This window comes from Ostrinia nubilalis, chromosome 5 (assembly GCF_963855985.1).
Source record: "Ostrinia nubilalis chromosome 5, ilOstNubi1.1, whole genome shotgun sequence".
Taxonomy (NCBI): domain Eukaryota; kingdom Metazoa; phylum Arthropoda; class Insecta; order Lepidoptera; family Crambidae; genus Ostrinia; species Ostrinia nubilalis.
Window position 1 is genome coordinate 9257384 of NC_087092.1, and position 16404 is coordinate 9273787.

A 16404-nucleotide genomic window follows, 5' to 3' on the forward strand; every position below is an offset into this window, starting at 1 on the left:
ATTCTTTCATATTAGAATATAAATTTAACCACTACACAGCATAATATTGCAAATATTCTTACCTGAACATTTATTATTTTTTGCATTACAAAATTTATCATCAGAACAGTCGGAATCCTCTACACATTCTACTTTGAAACATCCAATATTCTTATCGAATGGATTTCCCAAATAGCCTTTTTCACAATCGCATGTTACTCTATGTTTAACAACTGAGCATAAAGCATTAAACCCACATGCTTTATTTTGACACGGGTTTGAACATTTTCCTTTTAAACAAGCAAGAGATTCTTCACATTGATTGTCATTTCTGCATTGATTTGGTAACAAACATCCTGTTTTGTAAGGATCACCAACTGCACCTGTTGCACAGACACATTTAAATGATCCAGGAATATCTACACACTGTGCCGATGGGTGGCATGGACTGTTACCACATTCATCAATATTGATACATTCATCTTCAACCATTTCAAATCCGGGTGAACACTGGCATTCTGACGATTTACATATTTGATTATTCAAGCAATCGGATTCTGTTTTACATCCAGCTATACATACTCCGGAACTGCAATGCTCCCCATGTAAACAATTACTACTTGAATGGCAGATTTTAAGACACTTATTGTCACTACATTTTTCTCCAATAGCACAACCTGAATTATCTTGACAAGGAACTTGACATAACAATCCTATGCACATATGATCAGGTGGGCATTCTGAGGTTCGAACGCAAGAACTTGGTTTCCTTACGCATCCTTGCTGTGGTGTTGGTGCCCCCTCGAATCCAAGCGGGCACTCGCATTTTGTGCTGTGATTAATTCTTGAACATATGGCATTAGGACCGCATACACGTGTTGCTAAACAGGGGTTTGCGCATTTATTATTGATACAAGCTTCGTCACTGGGACAGTCTTCATTACTTCTGCATCCAATCAAACATTGGCCTCCGACGCAAGCTTGTCCAATTCCACATTGAGTGTTTTTATTACATTGTGTTACGCACAGATTTTTCGAACACAAGTCGCCGGGGTCACAATGACTTGAGTTTTTGCAAGCAGTGAAACATTGGCCGTTTGAACAAATGTCTCCGTCGCAGTCAAGTTCACTATTACATACCAGTAACTTTTTCTTGCATGCATTTCCGCCAGGTATGCTTTCGTATCCATCAGGACAAATACAAATGGCTTTTCTATCAACTATTTTACACAGTGAATTTATACCGCAGGCTCCATCGCAAGGGTTGACGCAACGTCCGTTTACACACACTGCTTCTGATGGACAATCTTCATCACCATTAGTACACTCGTCTTGTTTTCGGCAGCCACTTGTTTTTGGGTCCCCGATGAGTCCAAATGGGCATTTACACACATATGATGAGAGTCGTGGTTCACATATGGCTGTTGGATGGCAAGGGTTTGGATTACATACTTCCATTTTTTTACAGTTTACTTCCGGTAATGGATCCGCTCTGTATCCGCTTGGGCACTGACAGTTGGCTTTATGATTTTCAGCTATACACACAGCGTTGTCGCCACAAGAGTCTTCAGTACAAACGCTCATGCAAGTATGTGTCATCCTATTACAAAGCTCGTGCGATGAACAATCAGCATTGTAAATGCAAGGCACCGATTGACAACCTTTTTCCAGATCGTTGGGATTTCCAGTAAATGGTCCAGAGGGGCATTGACATTTGGCGACATGATTATTTGTGACACAGACGGCATTGGGACCACAAGTGAGTTGTTGGCATGCTGGTATACATTTCTTTATATTACCAATATTTTTACATACTTCACTTTCCCTACATTGAGCATCGTCTGTGCATTGATTTTTGTTTAGTAACAGGCAGCCATCGCGATCGTTTGGGTTTCCAACAAATCCGGTTAAGCATACACATTGGCTTTTATGGTTTATAGTGACACATTTTGAGTTCTCTGGGCAAGTATATAATAAACAATTGTCTTCACATTTATTGACTCCCAATACATCTTTTTGACAAGATTTGTTATCATCGCAATCATCGTCTTTTACGCAATCTGGAGTAGACGGTTGTTCACAGGTAGAGCTAACCGGATTCCATAGGAAACCATCTTTACATTCACATCGAGCATTTCTATCTACCACTCTACATAATTCATTGGCACTGCATGCAATAGTAGAACATAAATCTAAGCACCTATTTGTAGATCCATCAACTGGGACACACACTTGTGGTTCTGTACAATCATCATTTTCGTTACATTCTACTTCATTTGGCTCTCGTTGTTGCAGATGACATCCCGTTTTTATATCTGTAGGTTTTCCTACATATCCTTCCGCACATATACAATGTGCTTGATGATTTGCTCCTATACACAAAGAATTTGGTCCGCACTGCAACTTGCTACATGAGTCTACGCATTTTCGAACGTTTTTCGCAATTTGGAAACAAATTTCTGAATCTTTACAATCTCCGTCAACCATACACCTATTATCTGAAACGCATCCTCGTTGTAAATCATTAGGATTACCAGTATGACCCGGTAAGCATTGGCAACTTCCTTCTTCACATATTGCTTTAGGACCACACATGATTTTTCGGCATACATCAACACATTTCGATTTTTCACAAATATATCCATCTGGACACGTAGCGTTATGAGAACATGTGCATATGCTTCCTTCAATACATTTTGAAATTGATACTTGTGAACACAATTCGTATGGGTTACCGACGTATCGACTTTTACAGATACAGCTAAAGCTTCCAGGAGTGTTTATGCAAATAGCATTTTCTGCGCAAGGTTTCGAGCCACATTCGTCGATGTCAATACACTGTATGTTTGGATTTCCCACATATCCCGGTGGACATAAACATTCCACGTGTGACCTTGTTTGTTGACATACAGCATTAAGTCCACATGCAGTTTTAGCGCAAGTTATTTGCCGTCTTGGAAGACATTTCTTGTAAGGATTTCCTGTAAAACCTTTATCACATTTGCAGGCATTCGTTTGTCCGTAAACACAATGTGCATTTTCACCACATCCTGGTTCACAATCCGGAGGAGATATAGCTGCAAATATAATAAATATTTAAATGACAATTGAAAACATAATAGTAATAATAAGTAATGAATTAATTGCAAAATTTACTTACGTGGCATACACAAAAGATCAGGGTTTCCAACAAAAAATGCGTTACAAACACATTTTCCAGTATCTTCATTACATGAAGCCCCGACGCCGCACACAACTCCGTCGCATCTTTGTCTGCAGCGCCCGGCCACACACGTTAACGGCTCCTCGCATGGCACTCCCGGCCCACACACGTCTCTTCTACATGCGCCGCCAGGGAATGGATTGCCAACCGTTCCTTCGGGACATACACATGTCGGGCCAGCCTTTGATATTATACATTGTGCACCGATAGCACATGAGTATGTATCGCACCCTAAAACGTAACTAAAATGAGTACCAAAATTAAATACTACATCTAAAAATTATTTTATTCTTCTAATTAAAATTCTTCAAACCTGATATGCATTTTCCTCCTTCGGGCTTGGTATAACCAGGATTGCAACGACACCAAGCAGCATGATTATCTACTTCACAGAAAGCATTAGGTCCACATAATACACTGCTACAGGGCGAAACACACGTATGATTTAAACACGCAAGGGTGTTAGGACACTGGTCATCTGAACTACATAGTTGTTTTTGTGTTGGACCATCTTCTACAGTACCTGTAATGAAAATGATAATAATAATATTGTAATGTATTATAATAGGCGGGTAAAATAGTTTTAATAATTACGAATACTTACATCCGCCTTTGTATGGGTCTCCGACCATATTTTGGGGACATTCACACTGATAACCTCCTTTCCTATCGTGGCAAATTGCTCCATAAGCACAAGGAGCACTATGACACTCATTCCTATTAGTGCAGCCAGTATAGGGGTCTCCTTCATATCCTGACATACACATGCAACGCGGAGGATCGCTTGGAGTACATTTTGCGTTAATCCCACAAGTAAATCTTTCACATGGGCTTTTACACTTCTGGCCATCTGTTACATCTAGATAGAATGGTGGTGGGCACACACAATTTCCAGGTTGAATACATTTTTCGTTGGGAAAGCAATCTGAGTCACTAATACACCTCTTCTGGTTCAGTGCGCATTGTCCAGATATTGAGTCTTTACTATAACCAGAGGGACACTTACATGTGAAAGAGCCTAAGGTATTCACACATTCTGCTCCAAATCCACATACATGTTGACCTGATGTACATTCGTCTATATCTTCGCAAGCACCGTCGGCAGTCTGTGAAAAACCAGCTGGGCAAGCGCAATAACTAACTCCATCCGAAATAATTATGCATTCGGCTCCTTTGCCACATGTATTATCCTTAGAACAACCAGATAGTACACAATTTCCATTTACTACTTTATATGGAGGTTGACATTGGCAATTTATATCGTCACAAACTTCACAGAGATGGTATGGATTCCCACTATACTCGGCTGGACATTTGCATTCATAACTACCGGGTAAGTTCTTACAAATTGCATTTAGTCCGCACGGAGAACGTCCATGATGTGTGCATTCGTTTACATCTTCACACAATCCAGTTTCTATGCTACGAGAAAATCCTTGAGAACAAATACAAACGTGTTCACCTTCGTGTAAAATACATTGTTCGCCTTGGGGACAGGGGTTGGTGTTACTACATTCAGTAGGATTCTTTCCAGCTATACAACCATCAACGTATGGGTCGCCGCTGAAACTTCCAGGACATTCACACTGGAAACGTCCAGGTAAGTTTTTACATACAGCTCCATTAGCACAAGGATTTTCATCACATTCGTTAATATCTTGACACCCACTAGGAGATAATGGATCACCAGTAAAACCGCTACGACAAGTGCATTGTGCTATTTGGTCATGTAAGAGACATTCAGAATTACTTCCACATTGTAAATTTTCACAAGGATCTAAAAAAATAGAAACACAAACATTATTATAGTGATCAACACTCAATAATTTGTAAATTGTAGACCACATGTCCAAAAAAATAGTTACAACTTACGTCTACAATCGTTGCCTATGTTGGGATCTGGGCACAAACATCTGGAATTGGAATCACACAAAGCGTTTCCTGGACATTCATTATCGTTTTTACATGCAAGGATTTCAGCACATCGTTGTCTTGGGTCTGGATCAGGTATATATCCTTCAGGACATTCACATACATAGGAACCATCTTTATTGATACAATCAGCTCCAACCCCACAGGAACCTTCTATTTGACACTCATCAATATCAACGCATTGTTTGTAGGCATCTCCTGAGTAGCCATCGGGACATTGGCATGTAAAGCCTCCTAGTGTGTTTGTACATCTTGAATTCACACCGCAACGACCAACTGGTCCTAATGAGGTATCACATTCATCGATATCAATACATCCAGCTGCTATATCCATGGGGTCGAAAGTCCAGCCATCCTCGCATACACAATAAGCTTCAGATCCATCGGGCTTGCATAATGCGTGGTCACCACATTTAACATCCTCGCAGGGAGCTCGACATACTATCTGAGGTGGCGATCCTACAAATCCAGCAGCGCATTCACAGTTGTAACCACCAGGTGTATTTATACATATGGCATTTTCTCCGCATATAGTTGCTTTAGTAGAGCATTCATCGATGTCGACACAAACTGATCCTTTGGCATCAAATCCTTCTTTACAAAAACATTGGCTATCGATACATTCGGCATTATTAGTGCAGTCAAAGTTTGATTTACATAAAGTATTGACGTCAACCTACAAAAGAAATAGAGTATTATGTTTCCTATGCTGAAACAGTCAACATGAGCTTAAGGTTCATTTTATTACCTGTTCACAAGCAATCTGCGGATCCGGTTTGGCCCTGTATCCCTGGGGACACACGCAGTTGTATCCCGGTTCGGCGTTCTCGCAGAGCGCGTGCGTGCCGCAAGGTCGTTCGAATATCTCGCACTCGTTGACATCACGACAGCCGGCGGGCGCGCGCGCGTCCCCTGTGTATTCGGGTTCGCACGCGCACACGTAGCTTCCCACCGTGTTGGTACATACTGCGTGTGCGCTGCACACTGCTTCGCTACTCTTACATTCATCCACGTCTGGTGTAACAAACAACGCACGTCTAATTACATCTGCCGCTGACGCGGTCACTGACACGATACGCTCACAGTAGGTACGCCGACAGCCAGAACGAAGAGGAAAAAAGAGACATATGGACGTCCAAACGTGAAGCTACAATAGACAACAAAAGAAGTACAAAGATAGAAGAGAAATGAGGGAAATACTCATTGTCCAAAAGCCTTGTTTTCCAATAAAACAATCTTGTAGAATTTGTTGAGTCTTTCAGTTGATCAATTGAACAATGATCGAGTCGTCGCGTAGTCCTTTTGTAAGCCGACGATTTTATAGGCAGGCTGCTGAAATCATCTCGTTAAATAGGTACGATTTAACGTCGTAAGTATTAGATGATGACCGTTAGTAGAAGCGTGAACTACCGCGCGTCCTCGTTGCGGTAGTAGTCAGCGCGAGTCGTTAGAAGTGTTTGATTATAGATTAAGAAGCGTTAGACCACAGAAGTCGACAGGGTTAGCGTTCGTCACACCTACTGGCGTACCGGCGTTTTAGCTTACCGGTGCAAAGAATATCAGGATCGCCTTGGAAACCTGGTGGGCAAACGCATCGGAAAGCGCCCGGGAAGTTTTCGCAGAGAGCGTTGCGGCCGCAGGAGTGGCGCGAGCACTCGTCGTTGTCGCTGCAGGCCACGCGCGGGTTGCCCTCGAAGCCGGCGGGGCAGCTGCACTCGTAGCCGCCCTCCAGGTTACGGCACACCGCGTTCACGCCGCATGACTCCGGGTTCAAGCACTCGTCCAAGTCAACACACTAACAAAATACTCTTTATTTTTAATACATATCACAGGTAGCTTTCAACATAAATAACACTATCAATTAAAAATTCTATTCTATTTTAAAGGATATAGGTAATTAATAATAAGTGTAAAATGTCCAAGGATAATTATAAAAAAAAAAAAAAAAAAAAACAGTACTAGACTAGACACGGATACATATTTAAGTAAAAAAGGAAGATTAAAGTAGGTATTCCCATGACCACTTACGCCATCGAACGGATTTCCGGTATAACCAGCTTGACATGCACACGTGTAATTTCCTGGATAGTTCTGGCAAACAGCGTTAGCACCGCAAGCACCAGGTCGTCGACATTCGTCAATATCTGAAGGACACACCATTTTCTTAGATTTTAAAGATTCAAATATTTCTGATGCTTAAATTCGTTATTATTCAAATAATATTTAGCAATACGTCTGCAAGTATTAGATATGCATACCTCGACATTCCTCTTCTCCGTCGCCTTCGAAGCCGCGGTTGCATTTGCAAATAAAATGAGCTGGCAAATTACAGCACTCGGCGTTCTCGACACATCGAGCCGATATCGCTGGATCTTCGCACTCATTTATATCTGTCATGAAACATTAACATTATTTTATGATCCGATTGTATACAGTGTGAGTCACGTTAAAGTGTACATATGAAAATAGATGAAACTAGACCTATTTTTATCGACAAAAAAGAGGTCAAAAATTTTTTGAGATTTTTTTTTAATTTTTTATAGAATTTTTTTTCTTCCAATTACTTATTGTAAAGAAAACGTAATAACTTTTAAACTAAGCGGTATGTCCTGATAAAATAAAAACAGTAATAATTCTAAATAACAGGCAATACTAAAAAAATACATAAAATACACAAAAAAGGCCAACAAATAACAAAAAATGATAATTTTTGAAAAAAATCTGCTTAAAAATTCGTGTTTTTTTGGTTATTTGATAAATTTCTCCAAAAAATGCCCCTATAACTGGTGGTTTTTATTACTTTGTATTATTCTCTATCGTATTACCTTCGTAAAACCAAAAATCGCATGTCTCTATCCCTATCACAACGTTTGCAATGATCGTTTGAACTAAGCCTCTCCGAGCGCGCCATTCAACGCTTCGTTAACAACAAAACTGAAAATGGCTCTAGATTTGTAATTTTGATAAAGACAAGTTAGATTTCAAATAAAAACAAAAGATTTCGAAGTAAAATAAGCATTTTAGTGAAAATTAAAATTGTCTCTACCTGTAGCGGAGAATAATGTTGTGGCAGGCCTTTGTTCAAACGATCATAGCAAATGTTGTGATAGGGATAGAGACATGCGATTTTTGGTTTTACAAAGATAATACGATAGAGAACAATAAAAAGTAATAAAAACCACCGGTTATAGGGGCATTTTTTGGAGAAATTTATCAAATAACCAAAAAAACACGAATTTTTACGCAGATTTTTTTCAAAAAGTATATTTTTTTATTATTTTTTGGCCTTTTTTGTGTATTTTATGTATTTTTTTAGTATCGCCTGTTATTTAGCATTATTAATGTTTTTATTTTATTAGGATATACCGCTTAGGTTAAAAGTTATTACGTTTTCTTTACAATAAGTAATTGGAAGAAAAAAAATTCTATAAAAAATTAAAAAAAAATCTCAAAAATTTTTTGACCTCTTTTTTGTCGATAAAAACAGGTCTAGTTTTATCTATTTTCATATGTACACTTTAACGTGACTCACACTGTATAGGCCAGTAAGAAAAAGCTAGTTTTTTTTTATAAAAACTAGTTTAAAACTTCAGAAATTATTTATTTATTACCTTTGCAAGTGAAACCATCGCCTACGTAGCCAGGAAAACACGAGCATTGAAAACTACCGACTGTATTTGTACAATGAGCAAAAACATCGCATGGTCTGTCTTTGCATTCGTTTACATCTGAAAATTGATTAAATCAATGAATAAATGTATCCTATTCACGTCAATTGCCTAAATATGTCGTGACTACTTTTTATACGTACCAAGTTCCTGGCAGTTACATCCACCGAAACCATCATTACAATGGCACACACCATTTAGACAAGCACCATTTATACAACGCGCGCCATCTTCTTTGGTACAATCATCTAAAATAACACAATACATAGAACACATGGGTATCACAATTTACTTAAACATAAATTAATACTATTCACATAATTAAAGTCATGACTACATAATTGTAAGTAGGTACAGTTCACAGTGGTTCAGGCAAAGGTCAAGTGTGTAGAAAATAGATGTCAAAAATATGATGTTAATGACCTATAAATACTCCTAAACTAAGGGCTATATAAAATCTCATTTATTTATTTATTTATGAATAGAACAGTAGTACCAATAACAGTATTAAAACAGGTAACATTTAAATACTTATACACAATTAACATAAGAATACTACATAAATCAGATGCGATTATTTTCACAGTAACATAGACATTTTACTTACTAGTAACGAATTTGGCTGATATTACATTTGTTGTACCTATACTGGAGACTTTATCTGAAGCATTGCAATTCCAATTAGCATAGGAATAGCTACTACGAGTCTACGAGTACTGTAGGAATTAGATTATTGAGAGTTCCTAATATCTCGTAGCAATCTCGTAGTAGACACCGTCGACGTAGTAGCCAAAAATGCATTAACATTTTAAACAACATGTTTTGTTTGTTTCAGGTATCTGTTAAGCGGTGGCGTATTTTGGTTTAATATTTGGATATTTTCCTACATTTGGATTGTACTTTTGTTTGTATATGTATGTGTTTGTATTTGTATATGAAACTAATGTAATTTTTCTTACAATATACCATGATATTTAAACATAATGTTTTTAATTTATCAGAATATTAAATTGATTAGATTATATTTACTTACTATCTAATGCCCGTAATATTATGTCGTATGTTTATAAGCTACTGTAGGTGCTGTAAGTTCCGTCAGGATCCGTTCGTAGTTAGTGTAAAAGTAACTAAGTAAACATTCATCCTTTCAAACGTTCAGGATTATAATAGGATACTAGACTGACTTTTGAATGGCAATACCTACATAATTCATTATTATCAGATTGCCCGTCTGTTCTATAAGCTCTGAACCACTATGCACTGGCCACGTGACTTTGAATGAACATGATGCGTAGTGTAACTTATCACATTCATTCATAAAATCGTGCCGTAAATTAGGTACATGTAGGTAGAACAAATCTACGTATAAGTATAGTTCAGGTTCAATGAACGTCTGGTGGTCTTGATCTAACATAATTGATCATCATTTGTTTACCTCATAAACAAACAAAGCATTAACATAACTTCTTTAATATAAATGGATTTATCGATTCCTAATCATAATTGAAACAATAACTCACCTGTGCATTTTAACTCTGACTTGAGTTCGTCGGATGCCTTATAACAATCCGGCACACCGTCGCATAATTTAGATAATTCATATAATTGTAATATTTGTGTCGATTCGTTTACTTGACAACCAAAATAGCCGTCTTCTAAATTTAAGAAAAACACTTCTCGTTTTATTCCTAAACCTATTCCATATTGGCTTTGTGTCGCTACCTGTGGAAGAAAATTATACAATTGCAATGTAACACGAAGCACGAAGAAAAATATTCTTAATTGCTAAAAGTAGATTGTTATTGTACATCGTTATTATGTAAGGTCATAACTAGGTTTTCTCTTATAATTAGTGGTTAGCCGATTAATACTATTTACTTACATGTGTCGTTGTGACTAAGAGCGTCCAAACCACGAGAGGTAAGGTTTCTATGTACATTGTTTCTGAAACAATAGAAAATTTTATTTGAATAACATTAACACAAAACTTAATAATATGTCGTCTTAAAATAAATCATTACGACAGTTTGATCTTAACCAAATATTGAATAAATAACAAAGAAAAACATATTAACAGCTTTTGTATTAACCCATTCTGCTATTCGTTTTTTACTTTTTTTTTTTTTATTTATTTATTTGGGTAAAAAAACAGTATTGAAGTACAGTAGCAAATAAATAGTAATAATATACCAATATTATCTAAATTCAACACCAGCATCATTTACCACAGTTTAGATAAAACAGTTAATTAAACTTGTGTTGAGAGTGGTCGTAGTAAACACTTATTACGTAGGTACAGGCGGTAGCACATCGAAGGAGACACTGTGGCATCTTCTGCGGCTGTCTAAATGCCATTTTGCGGCAAAAATCGCATGTAGACAACCACATCCATCATACCAACAAAATATTTAAATGATATTCTGCAACAAAAATGTATAGTCCGATGTGCCATCGCACTGACTGCATTTTTGAATTTTTATTTTTTTATTTTTTATTTAATATTAATTTAAGTATTTAGGTTAGTAACAACAGACTGTAGGCATATTAACAGATTCAGGTAAGTATAGTGAGAATTATTTAGTACCTAATCGTATAATTTTCAAATAATTAATCAATATCGAGGTCCGACTATGCTGTGACACAGGTACGTTCATTAATTATAGTCCCTGCAACCCACGAAGGCGGGCGAGCCTGACCCGTGCGTGCACGCGTACATGAACTTGTCGATAATGTGATGTCTATCAACACTTTTGAAAACGAGTCACCACACATGTAAAGCCCACCCGCCCCCGCGAATCGCAACAACCTTACTTAGGATTAACTAATAATATCAGTTTTACGATTTGACACATAAGTTATGTTTCGAAAGTTGCAAAGCAATATAAAGACATTACGATTAGTCAGTCAGTCAGCGCCACGAAGCGTTTCTATTAGAAGTTTTTTGAATTTACTAGGCCTCTCTGCCATTATGTCAATAGTGTTAAAGAGTTGATTATATGTGTGAACAAGTCGATACAATGGTGAGCGCTTACCCGCGTTAGTGCGGCACCAAGTGGTTGCAAATAATTTACATGGGTTTCGGCAGTGAGCCCTAGTAGGAACTCTGTAATACAATTTGTCTATGATAGGAGTACAGTCGTATCTATTATGGCACAGGTCGTACAATAACATGGCACCTAGCTGCTTGCGTCTGTCTGTGAGCCTTAGGAGTTTGTATCTATCAATGAGCTGAACATATGATAGTCTACCGCGGCGGCAACGGAAGTGCATTGCACGTAAAAATTTTTTTTGAACCATTTCCAGAGCGTCAACATATTTATGGTAAAACGGGTCCCAAATGGATACCGCGTATTCAAGTTGGGATCTAATTAGAGCGTTGTAAAGGCACAAAAAGGTTGTAGGTTGCAAAAATTGTGTGCTTGAGCGCATAACAAAGCCATACATCTTCAATGATTTATTAATTATATTATCTACATGTAGGTCGAGATGGAGTTTACTGTCTAGTGTTACTCCTAAGTCCCTGATGGAATTAACAACATCAAGAGTAACACCTGTTAGATTGTATGCATAGTCGCTAACTTGTTTCTTTTTAGTGAAAATTATTACTTTACATTTGTTAATACTGAGGCTAAGTTTGTTGTTTACACAATAGTGAGAAAAGCGATTCAAATCAGATTGAAATTTAATGTGATCATCATAGTTTTCTATAATATGGAAAATTTTTAGATCATCTGCATACAACAGGAAGTCGCAAAATTCAAAACAGTGATCTATGTCATTTAAGAATAATGTAAAGAGAAGTGGGCCTAAAATAGAGCCCTGAGGGACGCCAGAGCTTATATTCACAAAATCAGACTCGTAGCCACCTATAACCACCTTTTGTGTGCGATTTGTTATATATGACTTAAACCAGCGCCATAGATTACCGCGAATACCATTATAAGCAATCTTATCCAGTAGTAATTTATGGTCCACCCTGTCGAATGCCTTCCGAAAGTCTGTGTAGACACTATCAGTTTGCTTGTTATTATCCATGCTTTCAAATAAATATGTTGTATATATTAATAAATTTGTAGTAGTAGATCGACCTCTAATAAAACCGTGTTGTTGTGGTATTATAATATTATGCAAGGATGGATAAATTATATTATGAACTAACCTCTCGAAAAGCTTCGACAGAGTGGACAAAATGGATATGGGCCGATAGTTTTCAACGTCACTTTTATTCCCGCTCTTAAAGACAGGGACTATACGCGCGGCTTTCCAGATGACAGGGAAAACACCCTCGCGCAAGCATAAGTTAAAGATGTAGTGTATTGGCTGAGAGATGGTCAAAGCAGTAGATTTAAGAAAGACCGGCGGTATGTTGTCAACTCCCGCGCCCTTTGTGATGTCTAAAATACGAAGTTCTTTCAGTACTAGTTCTTCCGGGATGAATATATTACTAATGGTCAGATCCGATGTAATATTGCTGTCATAAATATTGCTTATGTCATAACTATCTGTAACACACGATGGTTCAAAAACTGATTTAAAAAAAGATGAAAACAGGTGACATATTTTCTGGGGATTGTCAGCAGTAGAACCACCATATGCCACCCTATCGGGAATGTCAGATGTTCTTTTCCTATTCTTAACATATCTCCAGAAGTATTTCATATTATCATGGATACTATTTTCAACTGACTTCATATATTCTGTGTAACATTTATGTGACTCTTTTTTGAATCTAGATCTGTATAAGGCAAACGTCTCGTAGTCTGATATGTTATGGTATTTTTTCCATTTGATCCAAGCGCTATTCTTATTTTTAAAGATGTGTACTAGCGCTGGGGAGAACCAAATTGGAAAATTAGATGACTTTATTGTTTTAGTAGGAACATGGTCCTTAATTATGTGATAAATTTTTTCATAAAATATCGAGACCGCACTTTCTGCATTTTTATCCGAGAGTAAGCCGTTCCAATCTACATTAGAAATATCTTTATTAATCAATTCATAATTGGCTTTAATATAATTAAATTGTATACTTGATTTTTTGGAGATTGTTGAGATGTTACTATTTATAGGCAACATTACATAAAAAGGAGGATGATTTTCATCCGGTTGTACTAATGGTAATGACGCACTTGTAGCATGTGAGTTACTAATATTAGATATGAATAAGTCCAGTATTCTATTTCTTGAGTTCCTGTATTTATTAATTTGGTAGCCGTTCAAAGTTGACATAAGATTTATTAAATATTTATTTGGTAAGCAATAATTACTGTAAATAATAGGTTCCAAGTATGTTCCACAGTCTCGCCACTCCAGTGTTGGTAAATTATAATCGCCCGTAATTATGAATTCATTTACGTCTGAGCTTTCTAATATTTGAGAGATAAAATTGAAGTGTGATAGATATACATCCGAGCTCAGATTAGGTGGGATGTATGCGGCACTAAGAACACAACAGTAGTTGCGCGTCCGCAACTCGATAAGTACGTGATCAACTAGAGGCGAGCGCGCCCCGGACGCGGCGGCGGCGGCGCGGGCGCAGGGCGTCGCGGCGAGCTCGCGGCGCACCGCCACCAGCACACCGCCGCCGTCGCGCCTACCACTACCAGCTCGGTCTCTGTCATGTCGAAATACTCTATAACGTTTGTCCATAAATTCCTCATCGGAAATATCCTCATGCAACCAGGTCTCTGTTAAAACAATGATGTCATAGTTATGAGATAATATATTATTATAAAGCGTGTGCAATTTCGTCCTTATGCCTCGGCAGTTTTGGTAAAAAACTGATAATGCGTGTCTATTCATTTATAAGAGGCGAATAATTTAAAATGATTTTATTTACACTGTATTGTGTATTACAAAAATAATATAGCACATGTTTTGTAATAAAGTTAAATAGTAAGCATTGTGGTTCATTTAATTCTACAACAAGTACAGATAAAATTAAAATCATTTTTGAGTGTGCCCATTGAGAATGTAACTCATAGGTGTTATAAAAAAATATTGCACTATATGGTAGTAGTAATAGCTGACTAATAAATTGTTTTAATGATTTAATAGCCCTTGTGATGTTATAACTATACATACCAAGTGACACTTGTTGCTCGACAGACAAGATTACTTTGTGCTTCCAGGAGCACGTCAAACCGTCAATCCGACAGAAAAACCACACCAAATAAAACCTAAGACTCACATCATCAGGCATCACAGCTGATGCCACACCTATGTCACAACATGAAGAAAGTAAACCTATTACTATATGCCCATAATTCTGATTACTTACACTATAATTTTGTAAACAATTATTATGTTTGTACCAAGTTAAAATAGTAGATGTTATTAGGTATACTCGATAACTTAATAGACTTTTACTTGTTAAGAGAATTGAAAACCAGTCACTAAAATAATACCTATCACATAAATTATAAAATGTCTTACTTTTTAGGAAAATTGAGAAAGACTTACTATAACAATACATAGCATTTGATTTATCAAATGTCTTACTTATTAGAAAAGGAGATAACCAACCAATATGATAACACTTATCACTTAATTTTTGAAATGTCAGCCAAAGTACGTATGGCAATAACCGGGGAGGAGTCCGACTTTCGTACCAGGATAGTACCGTGCTTGACCCACACGTATTTGTATGCTTGTTTTCTAGCATTTTCCCTGCACTGGCGAAATAGCAGCTTGTTGTTGATTGTCAAATGCTCGTTCACATAGATTGTAGCCGGAGGCCCGCTTATAGACAGTTTCGATGAGTCCAAACCCTTGGTTGACCGGCACGCTGAGATGACATTATCGCGTAGCATTCTGTTAGTCAGTTTGACAATCACATTCTTCGGTCGTTTGATTTTTGAGTCGGCGTGCGGTACACGATGAATAGAAACAATGTCCGAGGCCCTTATAGGGCACGCAATGATACCGCCTAGACTTTCTGCGATGCTAATGAGGTTTTCACCTCGTCGCTCGGGTATGTAGCAGATTTCAAGATTGCACTGCCTGGCATTTTGTTCCATGGCTGTGAGCTTCTGTTCAAGTGCGTTCATCTGTGTCTCCAGGTGCTCATAGACGAATAATTTGTCTTCTACTGATTTTAGTCGGCCGTCAAATACGTCCTGGCGCTCATGTGAGTAACTCAGAGATTTCTCCAAATCAGCTAGCCGAGAATTAGTTTCGTTTATTGACTTGGTTATGTTTACATTGTCGGCATTGAGTTTAATCATGTTATTATTCAATACACAATACAATGTAATTTGTAGTATTGTCTTCTAAATTACAATTTCAGTTCAAATCGACCAGGGAAGTAGGTCAGATTAAACTTATCATTTCGTGCAACAGATGAAACTAATAAGTTTAAAGTTACGTTAGTTTAGCAAGTTTTACTATCCCAATAATTTCACGTTGAATGGTGTTAACATTCAACTTATTATTTCTATATCTAATATAATTCCGTGCTTGGAAGAGCATTAAGCTGTCGGTCCGTTAACTAGGGTTGTGACCTCAGTTACCAACAACCCACACGATATCCGAGGAAAATATCGCCTTTAGATATCAAATGTTAATGATCAAATCTAAAGAATTTTTTTGTGCTCATTTTAG

The 16404-nt window shown here is 37.5% G+C and overlaps 2 protein-coding genes across 2 annotated transcripts in view; both read right to left on the reverse strand.

Annotated features, from left to right (window-relative positions):
- Positions 1-16404, reverse strand: part of LOC135071852 (uncharacterized) — a 104977-nt gene that overhangs the window by 73224 nt on the left and 15349 nt on the right. The window contains exons 2-14 of the mRNA XM_063965686.1: positions 10685-10746; positions 10323-10524; positions 8946-9050; positions 8746-8862; positions 7393-7524; positions 7163-7278; positions 6680-6929; positions 5883-6148; positions 5075-5810; positions 3807-4979; positions 3516-3725; positions 3140-3433; positions 63-3056 (exon numbers count right to left, since the gene is read on the reverse strand). Coding sequence (XP_063821756.1) covers positions 63-3056; positions 3140-3433; positions 3516-3725; positions 3807-4979; positions 5075-5810; positions 5883-6148; positions 6680-6929; positions 7163-7278; positions 7393-7524; positions 8746-8862; positions 8946-9050; positions 10323-10524; positions 10685-10741 — 6652 coding nt within the window. The 5' untranslated portion in view covers positions 10742-10746. The remainder of the gene's footprint in view (positions 1-62; positions 3057-3139; positions 3434-3515; positions 3726-3806; positions 4980-5074; positions 5811-5882; positions 6149-6679; positions 6930-7162; positions 7279-7392; positions 7525-8745; positions 8863-8945; positions 9051-10322; positions 10525-10684; positions 10747-16404) is intronic.
- On the reverse strand, positions 14295-16028 carry LOC135072130 (uncharacterized). The gene is made up of 2 exons (XM_063966083.1): positions 15414-16028; positions 14295-14489 (listed from the first exon to the last, which is right to left on the reverse strand). Exons 1-2 carry the CDS (start codon positions 16026-16028, stop codon positions 14295-14297), a joined length of 810 nt encoding a protein of 269 aa, XP_063822153.1.

Bases quoted from the DNA above. Each gene is read 5' to 3' on its own strand.
- LOC135072130 (XM_063966083.1), bottom strand. From the start codon at position 16,028: ATGATTAAACTCAATGCCGACAATGTAAACATAACCAAGTCAATAAAC. The intron at 14,490-15,413 runs GTACGAAAGTCG...TTGTTTTAACAG, and splicing joins TCAAGCACGGTACTATCCTG to AGACCTGGTTGCATGAGGAT.